At 40.1% G+C, this 16,780-nt stretch overlaps 1 protein-coding gene across 1 annotated transcript; it reads right to left on the bottom strand.

Annotated features, from left to right (window-relative positions):
- Window positions 1-356: 356 nt before the first annotated feature.
- On the bottom strand, window positions 357-14,100 carry LOC132113989 (spondin-2-like). Its single transcript, XM_059522089.1, has 6 exons — window positions 13,873-14,100; window positions 9,474-9,702; window positions 6,244-6,464; window positions 3,519-3,710; window positions 2,426-2,600; window positions 357-1,272 (listed from the first exon to the last, which is right to left on the bottom strand). Exons 2-6 carry the CDS (start codon window positions 9,700-9,702, stop codon window positions 1,085-1,087), a joined length of 1,005 nt encoding a protein of 334 aa, XP_059378072.1. The 5' UTR covers window positions 13,873-14,100; the 3' UTR covers window positions 357-1,084.
- Between the last annotated feature and the right edge of the window lie 2,680 nt (window positions 14,101-16,780).

Genomic DNA, 16,780 nt, shown 5'->3' with positions numbered 1-16,780 from the left:
GAAAACGCTTGTGCTGCTTTATATTTGTTGTGGAAAGCATTGTATTCAAAAGGTTAAGATAAAACAAAAAATATGAAACTAAAGCAAGAAAAGATATTAATACTTTTATACAGCAAGGATGCATTACATTAACAAAAAAAGAGTTGAAATAGAGACATTCACGATGTCTCAATATATTTCTGTTTAAAAATAAATGCTGTTCTTTTGAATGTTCTGTTATTCAGATAATCAAAAATATGAAGCAGCACAACTGTGTTCAACACGGATGAAAAAATATATATTTCTTGAGCATCAAATCAGTATATCAGAATGATTTCTGAAGGATCGTGTGACACTGAAGACTGGACTAATGATGCTGAAAATCACAGGAATAAATTACATTTTAACACACATTCAAATAGAACACACTAAATTGTAATAATATTTCACAATATTACAGCTTTTACTGAATTATTTAGCAAACCGCTGAGCATTAAAGACTTCCATCTTCATGATTACAAACTCTTGACTGGCAACGTCTAAACAGTCCCTTATTTGATCAATTATATTTGACAGTTAGTTTTGTGTGATTCCTCACAAGATGATATTGTAAACTTTATGCATACTGCATTCAGAACATAATGAGGCCTGTATGAGACAGGAGCTGGGGTGTCTTCAAGTGTCATTGTACCACTAACAGACTATTTGGCATCTAAAAACCACTATAAATCACTCAAAACCCAACTCAACTGCTTCAAAAAGGTTGCTATTGTTGTGAGATCATAGGGAAGGCTTATGTAATTTCATGTAGTCATGATAAAAACAGTGGTCGGGTAACAGCAAGTCATCTATATTGGCAAAACAGTGTGCGATTACGCAAAGATAAACTGAGATTACTGCGAGTACAGCACCCAAAATCAAAGTCTCTATTAACAGAATACGAGCCACTCTTTTCCAGTGAGGAGAGGAGCCAATGCAGCTCATGGGACGTCCAGCCGGGCGGCTCTCCCACATTCAGCGGCAGTGACTCAGCATTGGCATGAGGTTAAACTCGGCTCTCCGTTTGGACAGCGTCAGAGTGTCTATGCCAGCGGAGTGACCGGCATCACTGATACGCCAGGCAGTTGTGCGGCGTGCACTCCTCCTGCTCCTCCAGCTCGGGGCACGGCGTGCCACTGTTGGCCGGTTTGAGCAGGATGTAACGGGTGCGATGGCGCAGGCCTCCCCGAGAGCACGGCCCCAGACACAGGCCCCAGGACGACCACATAGACACCTCGCAGTCCAGCGGCGTTTCTGCAAGACATGCGGGAATCATGAGGATCAGTGGCCAGAAAAGCTGCCTGGAAGCAATCCGTCAGGAGATTATGTTCATGTGCATGTTTATGCATGGTCAGTTAAAGAAAAACAGACCACTGGTGTACTTGGGCTGTGGGGCCGACCGGCTCAGATTTCCCGGATAATTGAACAAATGTGTATTTTATAGTAGGCTTCTGGGTATAACTGATGATCATGAAATATTTGTTAAACCATTTTCTTAAAATATATAATATTTGATCAATTCTTTTTCTTTGTAATATCAAAATGATGTTTAATGATTACGCTTGGCAGCTAGCAGAAAAGTTACACTTGTACCAATAGGTGTTTTATTGAGCTAGCATATTGTTGTAATGAATCTATATTTAATGTACTTGAAATTATATAATGACTCCTATGCATTCAGTCTGAAAGTACAAATTGTTTAGCAATGTGTCATGGAAATTGTAGTAACAAATGCAAAGAAACGTTAGTTGGTGGAACAACACGTGCTTACATTTTTGTGGAAGCAAATAAAAAGTGTTTACCACATGTGCTGTGCATTAGAGTTCATCAAGTTTCAACTGTTTACTTTCCCCCAAAACAGTGCAACACGTAAAATCGTGCACAGTGCTGCGGTAAACCAAAACATCTAGAAGAAGCACGTAGCACTTCTGTTTTGGATTGACCAGTCAAATGAAAGGTGACCCTGGACCACAAAACCAGTCATAAGGGTAACATTTTTTAAATTCGGAAATAAACATGCTTTCCAATGATGTATGCTTTGTTAGGATCGGACAATATTTGGCAGAGGTACCACGATTTGAAAATCTGGAATCTGAGGGTGCCAAAAAAAAATCGAAATACTGAGAAAATCGCCCGAAAAAGTTGTTCAAATGAAGTCCTTTGCAACACATATTACTAATGATGATATATTTTTGATATGTTTACAGTAGGAGATTTACAAAATATCTTCATGGAACATGATCTTTACTTAACATCCTAATGATATTTGACCCATGCAATGTATGGTTGGCTATTGCTACAAATAACCCCGAGCGACTTGAGACTGGTTTTGTGCTCCAGGGTCACAAATGTGCAACAGTGAAAAGAGCCACAACACTGAATGTGTAAAATGTGTATGCAGATCTACCTGAGAATCTGTTGGGCTTGGTTGTGTCAGGCTGGATGTGATTGGACAGTCGGTTCTGTTGACGGACAGGTGTGCGGCCCTGTCGCTTCACCCAAATGGTGGCCAGAGGCGGGAGTTCGGTTAGTCGAGGGTAATAGAAGGAATTTGCCGGGTGGTTTGGCTTTTGAGAGGTGATCTGGATGAGAATAAAACAGATATTGATGCAGTAGAGTTGTGATTTGCAACAGCCAAAATATTACAAAATTATTTGACTCATTCGAAATGTAAATTTTGAATAAAATATATAACATTTTAAATAAAATCACATGTAAACCAGTTCCCGAATCAACTTAGAATCAGGGCTCCCAAGGTCCTGGAAAACATGGAAATTTCTGGGAAATTATAAAATTATGATTTCTAGGCAAAAGCCATAAAAATTAATAAAACCCACAGTGGTTCAACCAAAAATGCTAATTCATTTTGCTAGTTAGTTTTTTTAATTGCAGAATGTCTAACCTGCATTTCTCCATACAATGTAAGTGTCTGATTAATGCCTTTTTTGATGGTGTTTTTATGGTGCTTTTCTTGTCTATTTTGAGCTTGACAGCATCCACTATCATTATATGGAAGAGAGCAGTGTGAACATTCTTTAAAACTTCTTTTTTTTGTGTTCCATATTGATTTGAAACAACATGAGGATGAGTAAAACATATACATTTTTGGGTGAACTATCCTTTTAAAGGTCCTGGAAATATGAATACATTCATGTAAGACAAATTCTCTACTCAGCCAGATTTGTTTGTCTTATTACAGACATTGGTACAAAATGGAAAATCTTACCTACAATCTCTGTTAAAAACATTATCCAGTCACCATGAACAAAAGGAAAAGCCATTGAAATTCATTGATTAAGAAAAAATCTCAGAACAATCTACAATTAAATCATTTTTATATGCTGAACGTATAAAATGTCTTTGCAGACACTTGTGATCGACTTTATGCATCCTCGCTGAATAAAAGCATTAATTTCTTCTATAAAAAGATAAATAAATCTTACAGACCCCAAACTTTTAAACGCTAGTGTGTTTCTAGAATCATGGGAAGCGTATCTCACCATTGTGATATTTTCTGGGGGTGTTGTTGGAAAGTTTGGCGAGGAGAAAGTGAAGCCGCTATCTGTGCCAGCATCAAATGGGTGCAAGTCAAAGGTCACTTCCTGTTTCCACTGGCCACCCTCACACAGGTTCAGACTGTCCACCCCCACAAACCAGTCTGGACTGGGGATCACTTTCACTATCAGAGACAGCTGTGAGAGATAACACAACACGATCGGTCACTCTCGTGCTGAAAACATACACACAGACATTATCACTGCTGAGCCAACGGCAATCTTCTTCTTTTCCCAGCATGCTCTGCTAACATAATTGGCTTCATAAGTCACATCTGAAACTTTTCTTTGTAGCCATTTCCAGTATTTTCCACTCCTTCCTGTGTAGTTACGTCAGACCATCTGTTTTTTTCTCTCTCTCTCTTTAAATAATGATGAATGTTTCCTTTTTGACTATGAGCTCATTCAGGAAGAGCCCACGGGTCACAGCAGAACGAGGGAATAGCCACACGACGCGCTCGCAGAGAGAAACGAGCCATGGAGTGACCTCAGCTCTTTTAGGACAAGCACAAGCCTGACATTCAGCCAGATGAACAATAAATCCTAATGGATCCAAGGTATAAGGTATATCAGTGAAACCTCCCTACGAAAAAAAAAAAAAAAAAAGAAAAATCACAAGGCAGAAATTTTCTGAAGTGAACGTAGTTGCTTACTAGGAAAAGATTCAAAAATTTCACCCTGGTTGGTGGATGGATGAAATCTTGCTCATCTTTCTTCGTGTTACACGCTGCCCTAAACCGGTTTCTAAATTGCAAGAGTGAAACGTACCTTTACAGGGTTTAAAAGCAATGATAAACCTGGGTTAAACGCGGTGTCAAAAGCCCTTTAAAATCTCTTTGATACCTTAGCGTGAATAACAATTTCATTCATTTTCCACAGTTATGAACCTTTTGTGCAATGGAAAGTTTCAATGGATGTTAAAGGTCCTTCAAGGGCCCAACAATGCCAATAAAGAACCTTTATTTTTAGGAGTGCATCTTTAGTGTGAATTCCACACAACAGGTCATTCCTAAAACAACAATTAAAAGCAGAACAGATAAATTTGAAGCCTGTTTTTTTTTTTTTTTGTATCCATATTTGGGCCACAGTTTTGGTACCTTGTGACAACATCCAGTCTACAGCTTCTCCAGACTGGATTTACTCTTGTCTCTCCCTCACATCTCTCTTACGTCTCTTCTCATTCTGTGGCTTTTCCAGGAATACCTTCTGCTATATCAGTTTCTCTGGGGTGAGAGGCGAGCTTTGCTGTCTGTTCCTGCGCTAATAGAGCTCAATCTCTCCTCGGGGCACAAAGTCACATCAACACATAACTGCCAAACCAATGCCCTGATTTGCCAGAATAAGTGTGTCAGGAAAAATAACACACAACTCATCTATTCCTCCATCTGTCTGCATGCACAGCTGGAACGTGCTGTGGTTTGATGCATGCCTCACTCTTTGCAGAACTCCACAGCACTGCTCTGGATCTTATTAAATGCAAGAGAACCTCGAGTAATATTGGGCGGCTTTTTGCTGTTTCTGATTCACTTATTTTCCTGTTGATTTGAGGGTGCTGGTCTTGCATTTGCGGGAATCTGAAATTTGACACCATGTCTCTTTTTTTTGGAGTTCTTAATTGAACACATTGGAATGTCAGCTGCAGCCCAACAGTATATTTATGTAGTTTCTTGGAAAATGGCATAGAAAGATGATAAATGCTGCTTTCACAGGCAGTACACAGAGGTGAGACGGTATCAAGGGCACGTCTGAATCCAGCGTTTGTGTAACATCTCGTCTACTGAGATGCTTATATGACAGCCAACAATCCTGTGGTAAAGCTCTTATTTAGTAAATAAACAAGAAATAGACTGAAATGGAGCTTTCTGAAGAACACATGAGCGGTGCTAAACTCCAAAGTCTTCAAAGTGTTTTGTGTTGCTAAATTGGTTTCTGAGGTTTTCTGAGTGGTTAACTAAACTTATAATTTTACATTGGATGTTTCAGTTATCTCAACAAATTTTAAGCTGGTTTAACTGATAGCAGCAGCATTTTTTTTACAATGCCTCTTCAATGGACGTTTATGGGACTTTTAAGTCTGATCGCTTAGAAAAGTAATAGTTCATCTCCCCTCATCAAGTAATAAGTGAAATAATAAATGAACAGACACTCAGATCATACACACACACAGACAAATTAGACTTCACAGTCTCATCCCAAGGCCAAATTCATACTCTCAATCATACCTCACTGCCCTGAGGATCTAAAAACAGCAGCGCCACAGCAGACGTCCCACCATGCTGTGGGTCAGTACCAGCAGGAGTGAATGCCAGGCGCATCTGAGGATAGTTGCTCTTTTTTAATAAGTTTCCTTTGTATTCCAGACTTTGGCAATAATGTAGGTCACCAGCAGCACCAGTGCTGCCTTTAGACCCTATAACCTTCTGTCTGATGGCTATCAGGAAAATAAATATTCCAGAAACTGAGAAGAAAAGGTCCCAGGCTCTCCATATCTGCAGATCTGGTGGGTGCAGGAACCGCAGCGCAGGAGCCGGAAGGAGGGAGTGAGGGCTGTGGTCTGGAGGTCCTGGGACTCTGGATGTGGTTTTGTCGAGGGAACCAGGGTGACACTAAAAATACTTTATTTAAGAACAAAACAATGATCCATTTTGTGTAGTGACTATGTCCAACTTACCAGTTGGGTCCTGGGCGTCAGGAGCAGCTCTGTGGAGCTGTGGCCGATACCAGAGGGGATCCCAGCTGTACGGTACATGGACCCCACCACTCGCCTCTTCCTCGCCTCCTTGGCATCTTTCACCAGATCCACCGTGAGTCCCTGCTCAGCAAAGCTCTTCATGCCATCGCTCGCAGGCGCCCCCTCCTGCCACAGCCGGTACTGCTCATTATGGGTCACGGCTGCACAGAAGTAACACAAGCCAATGAGTGAAGGGTAAACTCAGAGGAAACATATTTAAATGGCTCATGCTTTCAGGCCTCGTGATTCCTTGCGCCACGTTCTGCAGTGGCCTGTTGAACATTACTACCACCCCATGAAATTTTATTGTCTATCAGATTTCACAAAACACAAATACAGCTCTGCCACCTTCTGTGTGCTCAACACACCACGAGCTGTTGTATAAAGCCATGAAGAAGCCCCCAATGCCAAGAGAATAAACACCTATAAACAAAACCTGAAGTGAGTAAGAACAGACCTAGTGTTCACCTAAAGTTCAGGGGTGACCGAGACTGTTATGTAACATATTAAAGTAGATTTTTATGTCCTCAAAGCAACATCAGTGCTTGCAAGGCGGCAAAAGAACAGTGTTTTAGGCATATTTATGTTTTAGGTTTTGGTTCTGTGTCGATGAATTTGCAGGTCAGAGCCGCTTTGCCTTTGTCAAAGCGATATTTGATATTCAGTGCATTATATTTTCAGGTAATTGCAATTAAAATGGTTAAATGTGTGGTTAAATATGTGCAAAGAAAAAGACCAATCACAGTTCAGTATGCAAGCAGACATCAAGAATACCAATCACAAACAGCAAAATTTTACAATGTGGTCTTCACTCATTGTCACATGTCATTTTAAATGCTAAACATCACGTCAATCAATCAGAGCTTTTCAAATGTTATTCCTTAAGTAACAAGTTGGTGTTACACAGTTTTTCAGGTTCCTTATGATTACTAAAACTATAATCTCTGTCTATAACTGACTACATATTCAAGCACATTATAATTGCAGTCCTATTTTTGTTGCCCAGCAAAATTTCATGGGTGAAATCCAGTCATTTCGATAGAAATCTGTGCAAGTGTGTGACAGCATTCCCCATTTAGATTTTGTAACAGGTCAAATTTTTTCGCTCAGATTCGCAGCACTGACCGAAAAAAAGTGGCTTGGTTTGACAGTGAACCTTTTTTGACAACATTTGCCAATAATACCTTAAGACTAAACTATTTTTCCGAAAGTATTTCCTATTCTTTAATCTGTTGAACAGCTCTCAAAAACCAGAATGACGTGTGTAACCAAACTAGAATTACATTTTCTGATTTTATTATTTTCTTGCCCGTGTAAACCTCGCCACATTGATATGAGAGGTTGTAAGCAGCTGTTATCAGATGGTTTGAATGGTTGGTAGAATAAAGTTTGTTTCTGGTCCAAGTTTAAAGACCCCAACACCAAGTCTCACCATAAATACAAGCAGCAGCAATACTGCTCACCACAGTTTCTTTGACAAATTGCTTTTGCTAATCTTTGATGAATTGATTTTGTTCCCTTTTTTAAGTTGCGTGTTTGAGGGGATAGAAAAATATTAATGCGACACTCAGTGCTTCTAAATAGAAAAACCATAGAAACCTGTTCTGTGTGAACTTCACCTAATGAAAAACCACAAGGTCTAAAAACTTTTTTTTAACTTCAACACTGTGCTTTTACAACTCTGTGTGATGGAAACACTGCAAAAGATGCAAGTGTAAAGACCAAGCACACACAAAAAAATTAAAATCTACTTCTGTGTTCCACAGAAAACAACATGTGTGGAACGACATAAGGATGATTAAAAACAGACAGAATTTTTCTTCCAAAGACAAACGTTTCTAGTTTGATAATTCACCTACTAGCTCTTGATATCACAACAGAGGTTTGAAAGAGGAAGGAGCTCAGATGATGTTTCTGAAATGATTTCGGCCTCTCTTTAACGTCCCACTGTGTTCTTCATAACTACAAACCATTTTGGTCTGGCAAGACCCGGAGCTGGAAGAGAGAGTGCAGGAGAATGAGAGAAAAAGATACAAGTGAGAATGACAGCAAGTTTGGCACGTCTTGTCTCTCCGTGCTACACTTCTGGCCCAAACGTGGACAGACAAATTAAAGAGACCTGACCTCAATCATCTAAACCACAAACCACAACCATCTCCGGCGCTTTTATCTCTCTATCTCTGTCTTTTCCCTAATAGTCTCATCTTTCATATGTGGAGTTCGTGTACGGCGCAACCTTTTCATTACATACAAAAATGTACGGTTTCTGAAAATAATTGCGATACAACAGTGATAAATGGATAAAGAGAGGGTCAGAAAGCCATCCAGGAGGCAGGAGAAACCGCACAGACATCATCTCAGCGCTCCAAAGCCGCTTTCAAGAGCTCTGTGTTGTGAATGTTTTGGCGGGACTGCTGCTGGTCTTGGCTCTACACGGTGGCGTGTGATGGTTGGTATACCGCTGACACCCAAAGAGCACGTCGTCAGAACACGTGAGCACCCAGGCGTTGGAGTCCGAATGTATTGTGTCTTTATGGGACTTTAGGAAAGTCGTGGCCTAGTGGTTAGAGAGTTTGACTCCTAACCCTAGGGTTGTGGGTTCGAGTCTTGGGCCAGCAATACCATGACTGAGGTGCCGTTGAGCAAGGCACCGAACCCCAAACTGCTCCCCGGGTGCTGCAGCATAAATGGCTGCCCACTGCTCCTAGTGTGTGTTCACAGTGTGTGTGTGTACTTTGGATGGGTTAAATACAGAGCACGAATTCTGAGTATGGGTCACCATACTTGGCTGAATCTCACGTCACTTTTTCAATTTTTATGGAAGGAATATTTAATAACAGGGTGACCTTGCAGGGAAAACCATGTCAACTGGCAAAGGTTATTACTCCTTAACCTCACTCTCATTTTGCTTTCCTCAGTAGACTGCCCTGCCCCCGTGGTGTTGCAGGTAACGCGTGTATGTTTGGAGGGTCATCAGGGCAAATCTCAGGGTTAACAGGCCAGCTGTGAGTACTTAGCGTCCTGTCATATGGTGAGGAAGTTTGAAAGCCCTCATCTCTAACACACGTGGAGCCATCGCCAGCGGTCAAGCTCAGGGAACGAGATGTTCAGCTTCTAGCAATCTATGTTTGGCTTGTAAACCTGACACCTCGTATCACTAGGATTCTTACCCATGAGTTTGGACCACTGCGCGGGTGGTCGGAATAAGGGGTACTGTTTGGGGAAGGTCTGTGGGCTCCAGTGGCCGGTGAACACCAGGATGTAAGAGGCGGGTCCTCGAGCACTGCACTCTGTCCCATTGGTCAGGTTCACCGGGGCCGCGCAGGAGAGTGCAAACCTGAGCAGCACGACCAGCAGCTGCTGCAGCCAACCAGGGACAAAGACTTCTGATGACGTCATCTGTGTCGGGGAACAAAAAAAGAGCGGGAAAAGCCATCAGCCAAGTACAGTACACTTGAGGGAAAACTCTGTTTGTTTCCTTTTTAGTGTTAATTTTAGTGAAATGGCTTTGTAGAAATGAAACATCCTAGAGTAACTCTGATCTACTCATGCAGCAAATATGTATTGCAAGAGGAAATGTGCATAACTTTGGTTCCTGACACCTAAATCCTCTGTCAAGAGCATCTGAGATTTGCAGCTTGCTCCACTCACCAGCTGATATTACAAAGAAACCCTTATAGAATATTTGGGAATGAAAATGGCTCTTGTTAATTGCTGTTAATTTACTCACCCTCAGGCCATCCGAGATGAAGGTGACTTTTTTCTTCAGGAGAACACTGACGATGATTTACAGCTGAACCCAACTTTGGTGATTCATAAAATACAAGCCAATGCTTTGAGAGTAAAAAAAAGGCAGATACAAAACCACTAAATTAATCCCATGGCTCCTGACGATATATTGAGGTCTTATGAAGTGAAACAATCGCGTCTGTGTAAGAAACTGAACATTATTTACAATATTATTACCTGTAATCTGCAGCCATTAAATTTCATTCTATGACTCATCAAGGCTGAAAAAGAAACATCTTCTTTAAGTGTTACTGAAGAAAGTCAGTCACCTACATCTTGAATGGCCTGAGGGTGAGTTAATCAACAGCACATTTTCATTTTTGGGTTAATTATTGCTTTTAAGGGATTGGTCATCCAAAAATGAAAAGTCTATCAATCATTTACTCAAGTCGTGTAATTTGAAACCTATGAATTGTATGCTTCTGCTGAAAAAAAAATGTATTGTGTTGAAAAGCTGCTGTGCTGTATAGAATGAAAATAGTATTGTATGCTTTGTACAGGTTGCCAGGCAAACAGTCTGCAAAAACAGGACTAAAACTTTAGATGCGTTAAATAAAACATAATGAATAGCTGCTGAAGGCATGTGTGATGAACTCAACATCACCACGGCATAGATTTACCCTGAACCCCACAGTCACATCCCAGCTGACCGCTTTATCACAACAGACATGCCGTTTATTCCCGACTAAATTAAAATAACACAACAGCGAGGGTTATTTTCATCCCACATGTGCCTGTGATTGAGTGTTGAGTGTATTATACAAGACCCCTGCAGAAGGTTTAGAGCATGACTGCATGAGATTCTGGCATCTGTCTCTTAATAAAGAGGCGAAGCGACAAAGGGCAGAAGAAGTTCATCACCGCAGACTCAGACTATTGCTGTGACCCCGTCCCCATAGTTTATAACGAGCCACGATCATATGACAGACCAGCAGATCAAAGACACGGCTCACCGTATCCCCAATTCTGGTATTTTTATGCTCGCCTGTTAAAGTTTGGAGTCATTAATGAGTTCATATATATATATATATATATATATATATATATATATATATATATATATATATATATATATATTTGAGAGGGTGACTCTGATGTAATTGAGGAAAAGCAGCGGACTGGGTTATAATAATGCTCATGATGAACAGATATATGAGGATGCATGAAGAAAGAGGTCTTGAGTCACCAGAAATGACCTCATGGCTAATGGAGTGAGAAAGCAGCTAAACGCTCCTTGTTTTAAAGCTGGCTAGAACACAGGTTCAATGGGACATGGATCAAATCTTACGAGCGAGGACTGAACATGCACTCCTTTTGTGGTTTCCTTTCCTTTTCTTCAGAACTCAGAGTCTCTTTCTCCTATATTTGACAGATCAGGTTTACGCATCTTTTGGAAACTCTTAAGTGTCACAGCACTTTCACACATACAGCCATTTCCAACCGCATTTCTCCCTTTAGAGGTGAACGGTGTGCGACTAGATATGAGCCTTGGCTTTTTGACAGAATAGCATTGCTGGAAAAGTTCCATATTGATGCTACTGGCGAACAAAACCCAAAGCATTAATGGTTTGAGTTTTTACGAGGTTGAGGAGCTCAAAGGAGGAGGATTTGTGCAGATGCAATGTCTTTATAATGGTTTCAGGTGGTTTTGTAAACTTATTTTCTAGAAAATTTAAAGCAGGATATATATATATATATTTTTTTTATTTTTTTTTAAATTACTTGACTTCTTTCATGTATGTGAAAAGAAAACATCCAGAATAAATAGTTTCAGTTACAACACATATAAAAGGCAATTTTCTCAAAAACAATTATTTTTTTCTCCTGCACTGAGCCAAAAATCTCCACTGAAGTGCTTAAATACACCTAACTATACTGTTTTATTCCGATCTATATTCTGAAGGTTTTTAGAGAGGGGTTTGTTGATAACTAATTTGCCTGGGTTTATACAACCTTTTATTCCAAAAAACAACATGATTTTTATTTTATTTTTTTCTGGCAGATGACAGGTTTTTAAAAAAAAAAAATTTTTATGGAGTGCATGAAAATATATCCAAAATCTTTAATATATCAAAAATAAAATCAATTGTTGCAATTTATGTTTTGGAAATGCATTCAAATTTGTGTGTATTTAATTAGATAACGCCTCAATTGCATATTTAAACATAACATTTTAGAAAACTTGTAATACAAAACACTTGTGTAGATGTACTGTGATTAATCCGCTGAAGAAATATGTTGATTTTTAACCACATTCACCTGGTGTCTTGCCTTACAAATGTCATGTGGTGTAACCATCCTGTAATAAGTAATAAGCAAATACACATTTTAATCTTTATTTTTCAAATAATATTTAAAAATAACTTTTACACCGAAAAAGGTTTATTTTTAATAAATTATTTATTTATAAATATGATTAAGTCTTTAGGGGAGTTGCACCACATCACATACAGCCTGAACTAATCTTTCCTTCTCATAAAAGAAGGTTAAATAATCAGATATTTTAACAGACTTATTGACCTTGGCTCACTCACTTGGGTCTGCAGGGGTCGTCTCCATGACATCATTCCCTGTTTTATCTTTTGTTCTTTAATGCATGTTGGTCGCACCACATGAAAATCATTATCTACATTTTGGAAAGAAGTGTCAAATTCTGGGTAGATGAATGAAGGAATTGATCAACAGATCCCGAAACAGTCTGAGATTCTAGATTTAAAAGCCATTTCCTCTAAATTACATCACAGCGTTTTAACAGCACTGATGGTGCTGATGATTAACGGGACGCAAAAAAAAGCTATTGAAAGCTGTTAGAGGTGTGAATAGCAGAAAAGGTATTCTGTACGTTTTACTGCAACTTATAGGGTTTTGTGCTTGAAAGTGACTGTAACATACAAGAATCAGGCACATGTGCTTCAATTGCTTAATAATATGTGTCCTCAATACAAACAGATCTGTTTGTTCGTGGGAGACAAGGGTTAAGCATTGAAGAAACAATGCTTTGTCTATCCAGTGCGGAGTCATCATTCCCAAACATCATCGGCTGACTATTAAACCTTTTCATAAATATTTTGATCTCCCATCTGCGCTGACATTTTGCATGCGCACAAATGCAAAGTCCCACGTTTTCCACATAATCTCGGTTTCGGACTGTGGAACTAAATCAAACCTTATACAGTTAACAAAGTTATGGCACACTGTGGGATGCATTTCTGCTGCCCTGCACTTGCCAGTGTTTGCAGATGCTGAAGGACACTGACCTAAAGCAAACCTCGCTCTGTTTGCCGTCTCCAGCACAGGTTCTCAAACATCCAACAGACACAGCAAATCATGAACAAGACACAATAAAACCAAGGGAGACGGAAAAGTGCCAAAGAAAAGAGCTTGCGGCTTTTTTGCCACCTAAGCTTATATTTACAGGGAGAGCAATTATGAAGCTTCTGCTGCAGAAAGAGGGCAGAAATCTTCCATCTCATTTGCATGCAAACACAAAATGAATGACAAGAGGGGGAAAATAGTTAAATAACTGTTAAGAGTACCACATGGGTTAAAATACTTTAGTACTGTAGCATTGTTCGTCAAAGAGACGTCAAACCTGCAGAAGAGGATAGTGGGAAGGTTGCAGTATATAGAGGCACAGCGGAAAAGTGAAGAAGCAGAAAAGAAAACCTTGCCTTAACCTTTGCCACAGCAGCCGGCATTGTCACAGGACACACACACACACACACACACACACAGACAGACAGACAGTGGATCATGTGCTAGTGAAGAGCTCACTCTTACCTGGCTGGGATGGTAGACAGCAGGACAGGGTTTGTGAAGATGTGCACTACAGATCAAGACACCTCACTTTCATGCTCTCTTTCCCCTCCTCTCTTTTTGCTTTCCTCTCTCTCTCCTCCCATTCTTCACCCCCACCTCTCCATGTATGGGCACACACACACACACACACACAGTCTTTTCCCTGTCCTATGCTTTTATCTCTTTCTTTTCTTCTCCTGTGAGATCACAGACTGTGTAAATGGAAGTTGATATATGAACCTGGTAACCTCTCATCTAATAGTTTCTAGCTGTGGATTTCTGCTTGTCCCAGCTTAACTTTGTAATACAAGAATGCCATTTGTATGTCGCTTCTCTTGGAAAGTGTAAACATTTCTCTGTGGCTCTGTTTGTTTCTGAAGCCAGCCTGACACAGCAACAGCTCAGCCAATGGTGTGAGTTTGGGGCGGGGCTCTCTGTTTGTTCTACCAATGGTAAAGGAGGGGGAGGGTTTGGGAAACCTGTTTAACAATAGTCATCAGCAGCATTCAAGTATGCACACTTCTCTACTAGTAGGTGAAAAATGGTGTGAAAAAAACCACATCCAAATTCACAGTATTTATAAAATAGGAGACAAGTATCTGGATGACCTAATACTTACAGTGAGATTCTGAATACTTAAAACACATATTCATTCTATATAAAACTGCGTAGAAATTACACACAAAAGCTTCAGAGCTTTACATACTGTGGAAATAAATGATCCATATACAGATTGTGTCTAAAAGCCAAAAAAATGCCTCCTCTGTAGGCAGAATATGGGGAAGGCAACAAGAAGTCTGAATCCAGTGATCATCATGTCACATGCTGTCTACTGAGATGCCTTCATCCAAGCGTGCTCTATTTTTGTTATAGATCATTATACTTTTATGCTGCCTCCGAAGTCTGTTCGAAATCAGTTTCAGGAGGCACCTTCAAGAAAAAGCTGCCTGCAAGTCATTGACACTGCCATTTTGTTGAAAACAAAAACCGTTTTCAAACAGGTTTCCCTAACACTTCCTTAATTTTTCATTGGTCAGATGAACAGAGAGCTCCGCCCTAAACTCACACCATTGGTTAAGCAATTATTGCCATGTCAGACTGCTCATAAACTGATGTTACAGCAATGGAGTGTGGAAATCAGCCTAAAGATTACTTATGGTTGACTCTGTATTTTAAACAGAAATGCTAAAATGGCATGGACTGGTATCCTGGATTTATAATTTGGCAGTACAACCGTTGGACAGAAGTACTGTATATTACACCTTCCACTACTTCAGTTTATAGGTCAGCCCATCCAGCACCATGCAAAACTTACCAGCACAATGCCAGAGCTTAGCTTTGGATTCGCTCAAGTGATCGGAGTGTTTCTTTAGCTTGTTTCTATGAGGTTTGCAAAGGATTTGAATCCCTTCAGTTTCAGTGAACATCCAGTCGCTTATAGAAAACAGCCCAAATTCCCTCTGTGAGCCTCATAATTCATTCCATATATCATATCAGTAGCACATACAGTCTGAGACATGACATTCAACACTTGTTATTATAAGGGTTGATACTTGAGCAATAACAATAGGGTTAATTGTTTTAGCAATACCGCGCTGATCTACAGCAGCTCACACACTTGCACAAGAGGCTTCAGCACAGGAAGAATGGCTTTCATGATAACACACTCATAGAAGGGAATGACATCTGGGAATTATCTGGTTAGAAAGCAGTCAGTCCCTGTGAGAGCTCACGTCAGTCCAGCGTAAGACATTTGTCACTGATTTGCCCGTCACACTAACAGCAACACAGCTGAAAGCCAAGAGGTTTTACCAGTCCCCATAAATCAAGGTTGGCATTTGCAGGAAAAGTCCAATGTAAACGCATCCATTCATCAAATTTGGTAATGTCTATTGCTTCCGGTGAAGGCAGTCATCACTTCATCAGAGGCCAGACTCAACGGTGAATTTGTTTAAAATTGACATTGCCGTGAAAGGGATTGGACCCCAGAAAGTGATTGGTTTCAGTCTCAGTGAGTGTTATGTACACTTTTGAGCACACTGACCCTAACGTGAACCTCTCTTGGTCAAAAGCCTTTAATAAATCTTCCAGTGGACAGGCTGATGAAAAAGCGCTGATGAGACCAGGAATGTACTAGAAACTTTGTTTAGCATTTCCACAAGTTTTGCAAGTCCAAAAAGCTTGGTGATCTATTTGCCAATATTTCACTAGAACACCAAGAAATAATTTGCTAGGGTTGCTAGGGTGAATAATTGGGTTTATGAAATTCAAACGTTTTTTTGATCGATTTTGGGGAATTTTGGGTAAAGAGTGACGTAAGTGAAATGAGCTCATGCTCAATCGTCTAAACACAAAACAAATTTAGGATCAAAAAGGCCATTTCTGTTCATTATATCAAGCACGGCTGTCTACTCCTTCAGCAGCTCACTTTTTCCCTGCCAACTTGACATCATTTTGTGGGACTGAGTGGAGATACCATGTCAAATAAAGTGGCAATGACTCGGAGACGATCATCTGTAGAGAAAACATTTACATGGGGACTGAGTGGAGTATAAACAGTCATTCTCTGCTGAGCGCCTCCCATAAACAGTGGAGTCTAGTTTTACGTCTTGTCTGAGGGAAACCGTTTTAGACATAATATATGGTCACCTTCTCGTCTCAGCGCAGATGTATGGTACAGCATCTGGGTCACTGATGCTCAAACACACACCTACTGCACTACAGAACATCAGTTTTCACTTAAATTCAACTGAAATTAAAGTTAATGTGGAAAAAATGGGTAAGAAATTAAGTTGTTTTCTTTACCCCACATAACCCAAATGTAATTGTGGTGAATGTGGAACAAGCTAATCTGCTTGTCAAATGAAAAACTAATTTACACACCGTTTTG

Source organism: Carassius carassius, chromosome 33 (genome assembly GCF_963082965.1).
Source record: "Carassius carassius chromosome 33, fCarCar2.1, whole genome shotgun sequence".
Taxonomy (NCBI): domain Eukaryota; kingdom Metazoa; phylum Chordata; class Actinopteri; order Cypriniformes; family Cyprinidae; genus Carassius; species Carassius carassius.
The sequence above is the reverse complement of the archived record's forward strand: the minus strand, read 5'-3'. Positions and strand labels throughout refer to the sequence as shown.